At 38.4% G+C, this 7,386-nt stretch overlaps 1 protein-coding gene across 1 annotated transcript in view; it reads right to left on the bottom strand.

Annotated features, from left to right (window-relative positions):
• Positions 1-4,667: 4,667 nt before the first annotated feature.
• Positions 4,668-7,386, bottom strand: part of opn7c (opsin 7, group member c) — a 16,062-nt gene continuing 13,343 nt past the window's right edge. The window contains exons 4-6 of the mRNA XM_084390281.1: positions 6,755-6,925; positions 6,471-6,666; positions 4,668-5,427 (exon numbers count right to left, since the gene is read on the bottom strand). Coding sequence (XP_084246407.1) covers positions 4,942-5,427; positions 6,471-6,666; positions 6,755-6,925 — 853 coding nt within the window. The 3' untranslated portion in view covers positions 4,668-4,941. The remainder of the gene's footprint in view (positions 5,428-6,470; positions 6,667-6,754; positions 6,926-7,386) is intronic.

The following is a 7,386-nucleotide window of genomic DNA, read 5'->3' as shown; positions in this document are numbered from 1 at the left end:
GGAAATAGGCAAATATCCAACATAAATATGCATTGTTATAAAATGTTACAGCATTATGTTTGACTAAAGTAGCAGATTATCTGAAATATCTATGCCAGGAAATATGTATTTTTAATTTACTGCCTAAATCTTACATACAGAACTTTTGTCTGCTTTCCAAAATGTATCAGACTGCAATTTAAGGCACAACGTAAAGAAATGTTGCATTCTCAACATTGCCACACAGGGCACTAGCTGTCTGTCAACAGAAAATTTTAAAAGAATGGTTGGGAGGGAGCATGAAGAATCATTTTCACACATGAATTGGCACCTCTGAGTCCAGACCTTAAATTCACTGAAAGTCTTTGGGATCTGCTGGAGGAGACTTTACAGAGTGCCTGACTCTTGCATTGTCAATACAAGATCTTGAACAAAAATGTATGCACCTCTTGATGGAAATAACATCACAACATTGATTTCTTTACTCTGTAAAGTCTCCTCCAGCAGATCCCAAAGACTTTCAATGAATTCAAGGACTGGACTCAGAGGTGCCAATTCATGTGTGAAAATGATTCTTCATGCTCCCTCCCAACCATTCTTTCACAATTTGAGCCAGATTCTTCATGACATTGTCATCCTGGAATATGGCCATGATACGTCTTCCTGCATAGTTGTTTAAGAATCAATTAGGGTTAGAAGAACTGTTGCCAAACTTATAACATGCTAGAAACATAATAATCACTGCAATAATAATCCTAGAATCAAAGCATTTGCCTATTTAAATTCAAACAGCAACTTTTTTGGGGCCGCACAGTGTATATCTAAGTGAAACGGCTTCTCGAAATGGGAAAAAACTTGATTTTGTCCGTCAGGAATTGATTGCATCATTGGATCATGTTGTTTGCTAATCGCTGTGATTTAATGTGAGTGAAAGGTGGTTGCTAACAAAATTAGGTTGCTAACAATTTTGCTATAAGGATTTGCAGTTTTATGAAAAATGATGCCACTATGACTGACTAAAGCAGCAAATTATGTGAAATATCTTGACATCTTTGACTTGATCTCAGGCCTGATTCAGTGTGCACTTGCTTAGCGATCATGGGTGGTCATAGTGAAGCTGTGTTTGTGTCCGCGAGCTACAGTGAGCTGGGAGCTCTCCTAGCATATGAGACAGACTGTCTAACTCAAGCCAATTTTACAGTTCTGCTGCTCTTTCTATTCTGGCTCTTTCTTCAAAGTCTGCAGCTCACGCTTCCTCCTTCAACGTCTCCTGCCAGGTCTTTGTTTGCCCCACTAAGGCCATTATAAGCACACACAGACACACCCACTCAGAAGGCAATAGGAAATTCAGATTTGGAGTCTGTAATAAAACAACTTCAAGGGAACATGAACGGGGATTTAGGCTCTATTTACAGCAGCGAGTCTTAAAAAGTTATGAGTTTCAAAAAAAAAACACATTAGGCTAAATAATGAATTAGCTAGTGCTGGTGCAGCTGGAGTTGTAAGACCTATTAATGACACAGTGTGATGTTTGGCTATAAAACTCCCTGCAGTCGAGCCTGTGTTGGATGGCATTAGTTCAGGCCCTGAACTAATGCCATCCACCACAGGCTCGACTGCAGGGAGGCTCTACATTTCTCCTGGAATCAAACGCATACATGCACATACACACAAACAGGATAATGGCAGTACTAGTCCCAAAGGAGAATACACTGACAGATCTGCGAGTACAGTACAATGAGGATCAGCTGTTTTATGAATTATTAATGAACACAAGACCAGTGAGACTATTGATTCAGGCTGCTGCCATCAAAGTGAGAAAAGGAGCAGCTTTCTGATGACTTTTACTGGATTCATTCAGAAACAATAGACTGACAGGTCTGACAGCTGTCTTTGTGAGTTTCAAAACACCAGTATGCAACTACAACAAAAGAATATATCTAGAACAAAGGGAAAGCTTGTATATCTACAGTTTTTGGCTTAACTTAACTCTTTGACAATTTAATCCAAAAGCAAATGACTGCACATTCAATCTATGTAAACTCAGTTTTGATATGGTCAATCGTGCCAACCATGGCAACGCTATCAGTCCACTCATCTAGTGTAAATAAAACTGATGTATACAAACACAACTGGTGCCATCATCAGTTAAATATAATAAAAATATCAAAATAAAACACTCATAAGATTCATTATTTTATAATGTGACCATTACATCAGAGAATTGTGAACATGCAAAAGCAGGGGCGTAATTTGTGTGTGTGTGTGTGTGTGTGTGTGTGTGTGTGTGTGTGTGTGTGTGTGTGTGTGTGTGTGTGTGTGTGTGTGTGTTTTTTTTTGGGGGGGGGGGGGGGGGTGCATTACAACCCCCCCCAATATTTATACTATTATACTATGATCACATGAAAAGGAGGCATCAGGAGGCATACCCAAACATCAACCCCCCAATGTTCAAACCAAATATACGCTCTTGTGCAAAAGTGTTGTTAAATTATTGAAATATTAACTAAAAATCTCAGGGGGTACTTTTGTCAAAAGTTTTGTCAGAAAAGTTTTTGGAATCCCTCACTCCATCAGTATGTGGATTCCTTGTAGATTACCGTATACCAGCTGAGCTGCAGCAATGGTACGTTTTTAGTCAGTTTGTTTGTTGAATTATCATTATAAGAATGACATGATATACAACACACAGCCATTTTCTTCCACATCTGGAACCAATACCTCATCAAAACTAACTGCACTAGGTTTTGAGATGAGTCAAGGACAGATGGTGGCTGGAGTGGACCATGATCACATCTGTTCAGTGTGAGTTAAGGCAAAGGGAAAGAGTGGGCAGTCAAGATTGATTTGGACCAGAGACCTGTATTTTGTCCCACCCTTAATCTGTCATGCTTGAGCTCTCAGCCATGAATTCCCTGAAATGTATAGATAGGGAAGGGAAAGAGTACGAGAGAATCATAACCTTACAAATGCACTAATTAGTGTATGACATAATTAGGCAGAACTGATGAGGTCTCATGATGTGCCTTGATAAACATATTTATCCTTGTTCATCTATTGGTGTGCTAGAAGACTTAGACATGTTGTAAATCATTTTAAAATGCATTATGTGTAATGATCCCTCCGGCCTTTCTGAGCTAAATTAAATAAAGTACATAAACGTAAGACAAATATACACACAGAAAGGCAGCAACAACTACAATGTAAACAAGTTAAACAGGGACACGCCTAAGCAGAGGAACAGGATAATGCAGCATAATTTTCTTTTATTTAATTCGTGCACCCAGTGTGTATTCCTTATTAAAATGATTTAAACATAAATGAAGAGTACATTTGATATATAGGCTGTGTGTGTGTGTGTGTGTGTGTGTGTGTGTGTGTGTGTGTGTGTGTGTGTGTGTGTGTGTGTGTGTGTGTGTGTGTGTGTGTGTGTGTGTGTGTGTGTGTGTGTGTGTGTGTGTGTGTTAAAGCTTTAAAAGCTGGTCTTACTTTCATGCTCCTCACTGAAACCTGCAGACAAAATAGTTACATTTTAAGCTGTTTCCAGAACTCAACACAAAAGAAATGCCCTGAAAACCCTCTCGGATGGCTTAAAAAACTAGTGTGATTTCATCAATTGGATTTTATCTCTCTCAGTCAAGGTCTGAGGACAGAGCTAATTGAACAATTGAGTTAACAGATGCCAGTGAATGGGGTGTAATTTAGCCTGGCTTTTTTCATGATAATTCTCTTACTAAAGCACCGGTTGTTTAAGACAAGTCAGGATTTGGAGTGATTTTCTTGACTTTGCATATAACTCTGTTAGTTTCCACAAACAGATCTGTTAGAGGTTTGACCTAAATCTAGGTAAAGTCTCTTTTTGTGTTGCTTTCTATTTCAAAGCTATTTTACTGAGCTGTTTCCTGATCCCTTCTCTGTTTTTGGTGGGGTGTAGTGACCCCTATAGGTACACATGCTCATTACACAATACTATTAAGCTACAAAGCAGCTCACTAAATTAAAAGGGTGCATTTATTCGGGAGCATCCCATCATCAACCTCACCAACCAATGGCATTTTAGTCATATACAGACTAAGGACTTTTGTAATGAAACCTTGTGTGCTGGGAGTGGGCGCCATTCAGATGGGAGCAAACAAGCTAGCCTACAAAGTTTGCTCGTTAGTGTTACAATTAAACTAAGATAGATAATACTGTGTATAACGTGCCCTTATGTATAGGCTTATGTGTAATTGTATCAATGCTTAAGCAATGAAAACCAACCAGTTTTTCTAAATCTTTTCAGTTGTAATAGTCCTGTTCAGCCAACAGATGACAGTCTTTGTTCATTCAAAGAACTGACCTTGCTTATCTCACTGTAATGGATGAAACTGAAACCCAAACTATGTAAGACCCAGTTGGTGAGTTGAAATTGAATTGTTTTTTAATTCAGAAATCGATAACACACTGGATTTACTCCACATTTGAAATCGATAACTGGACTTACTCCACATCATTTATTTAACTTTACTCACACAATAATAAATCACATTTCGTTTTTTTTAGGCTCGTTCAAATAATGAAGGCTGGTCTCACAGAACATGTTTTACATTTAAAAATGCATGTTGACATATATATATATATATATATATATATATATATATATATATATATATATATATATATATATAACAAAAAAACAGTATGTTCTGTGTGACCTTGCATTAGTGAAATATGCTTTCTACATCTTTAAAAAAAAAGAAAAAAAAAAAGAAGTGGATTTGGTTCAGTAAACGTTAATGAAATCTGTGGGAGGTTCTGAGGACCAATGAGAATCCGGAGACAATAGTGAGAGTCTGATTTTCCTTTCCCTCAGTTTCCCTTGTCCTTGTGTTCGGGCATCAAAGGACATCTGCAATTTTTACACATTACATCATCTTCTCCTTCCTTGCATTTCATGCATTTTCTTTCTTTCTTGAGTTTCTTTCACAGGAGGTTGTTTTGCATTCTGTCAGTCAGATGTCTCACTGGTATTTCACTCTGGACGATTCCCTCCAGAACCCGTACAGTTCTCTGAGGGCTTATTTGCTGAAAATGTGGCTCTGCTTCTGCATAGACATGACATGCCCCGTAACTCTCTGCCTGGCCGCTGGAAAAGGGTGTAGAGACGGTGGCATTCTTATGGTTGCATTGTTGAGAGCTCTTTATTTTGGGTGTAGGACTGGCCTTACTATGGCTCACACACATCCTGTGGCGGATGTTTTGGGTATCCTGACTCAGGATTTTGCGAAAATTGGGTTTGAAGAGAAGATAAACCATAGGGTTGTAAATGGTGGAGGATTTGGCAAGGATAGCTGCCAGCGCAAAGGCGATGGGTGGGACCTGCTCATTGGCACTGAACGCAGCCCACATGGCAACAACCGCATATGGGCTCCAAGCCGTAAGGAAGCCAATACACACAGCCACTGAGAGCTAGAAAGAAAACACACATTCACTTAGTTGACATGCAATTAAATAGAATGATTTGTTTTGAAATATTTTAAGATCATATTTTGACCTCTGTAACCCATATTTTCTTTCACACATCAAAAGTGACAGTAAAAACATATAATGTTACAAAAGGATTATGTTTCAAATAAATGCTGTTCTTTTGAACTTTCTATTCATCAAAGAATCCTAAAAAAAATATCTGTTTTTATATAAAACATTGATTATAATGACAAATGAGAATGATTTCTGAAGGATCATGTCACACTGAAGACTGGAGTAATGATGCTGAAAATATTGCTTTGACCACAGGAATACATTAATAATTAAAAAAATTCAAATTGTAATAATATTTTACACTATTACTGTATTTTTGATCAAATAAATGCAGGCTTGGTGAGCATAAGAGACTTCCTTCAAAAACATTAAATAATCTAACTGCCCCAAACTTTTGAACAGTAGTGTACTATATATGCAATATGAACAGAACAAACTGTTATATTTATTTATTTATCAGCATTCTGCTTATATTATATGTTCCTTTTTATGACCCAGGTCAAATGTGTGCATATGTACACATATGTTTTGAGGGGACATTTCTCTGCTTCAATATTCAACATTTAGCACCAGCATAATTAACAGTGCAGCCCTCACTGCCAGCAGCAAAGTTACATGCAGGAGTAGTTTATTACCAGGGCTTCAATCATGACACAGTTATGAAAAATTAGGCTGGGACAGCCAAAGGTATACAGCCAGTCCTTGTCCAGAGGACAGAGGACTGATTACTTTTTGAGGGACATTAAGTACATACTCAGCAATAGTATCACGTTCCTGCTGTCTGCTCTACAGGGCAATAAAATACGGTATATTTGCACAGTGAGACAGTGTGGACACCACACATGTTTTTGTGCACTTTTATGTCCCAGGGTTAATCACAGCTTTTGTTTTGTTACATGAAGGTCACTATAGGCATTAACAATAAAAACCGACACCAAACAAACCCATCAAATCCCATAAACTCTCTTTACCTTGACAATAAGAGTGTGTGCGTTGGTCACTTTGGTTTTTGGCGAGACATGCTGTTGAACGGCTTGGCGAGACCCCCTCACTCTGAGCAGGATGAAGGTGTAAGATAGGATGATGATGGTACAGGGGACAACGTAACAAAAGATAAAAAGACTAATGATGTAAGACATAGCAAGGGCATCATGGGATGGACTGTACCTTGGAACATACAACATGGAAAGGGCATCATTGTAAAATCAGTTTGTGTTAGTTTCACATATTAATGCTAAAATGTTTGTTCTCATACCAGTTTATGCAGCAGGCGGTTCCGTATGGTTCTGGTGCAAAACTTCCCCAGCGGACCAAAGGTCCCACAGCAAACACAGACGCATAGCACCAAACCCCAATAACCATCACACAAGCATGGTTGGATGAGAACTTGTTACCTGGGGAAGACATACAGAGGACTGCATGAATTCTTATTTTTACAAAATATGGTGTGAATGGTCAAGGTGACTAATTGGTCAGGCTGTATGATTCTCCTGACACAGGTCTGAACAGTAGGAATTCTTTTCATTTCATATCCCACAAAGAAAGAAAGAAAAAACTACCCAGTGTTTCAAGCTCCAGCAACCCCTAAATGTGTGCTCATTAACTGTACTTCTACTTCTTTCTTTGGTTAATTTGTTTTATCACTCTGTCTCTCCTATTTTGTCTTATTTCCCCTACATGTTCTGTTTTGTTCCACATGTCCTCTCTTATCCTCTTTTTCATCTTTCTTCATTTCTGTGTCTCTTTCCATTCCTGCTCATTTAAGCCAGAGGGCCTTTTCATTTCACAGTGAACTGAGTGTGACAGTTTTCAGAATCTTCAGACAGAACACGGCGCTAACGGTCCAAAACACTCAGAACTGATTCTGCCGTGTGAGATTAAACTTGA

Source organism: Rutilus rutilus (assembly GCF_951802725.1).
Source record: "Rutilus rutilus genome assembly, chromosome: 19".
NCBI classification, from domain to species: Eukaryota; Metazoa; Chordata; class Actinopteri; order Cypriniformes; family Leuciscidae; genus Rutilus; species Rutilus rutilus.
The sequence above is the reverse complement of the archived record's forward strand: the minus strand, read 5'-3'. Positions and strand labels throughout refer to the sequence as shown.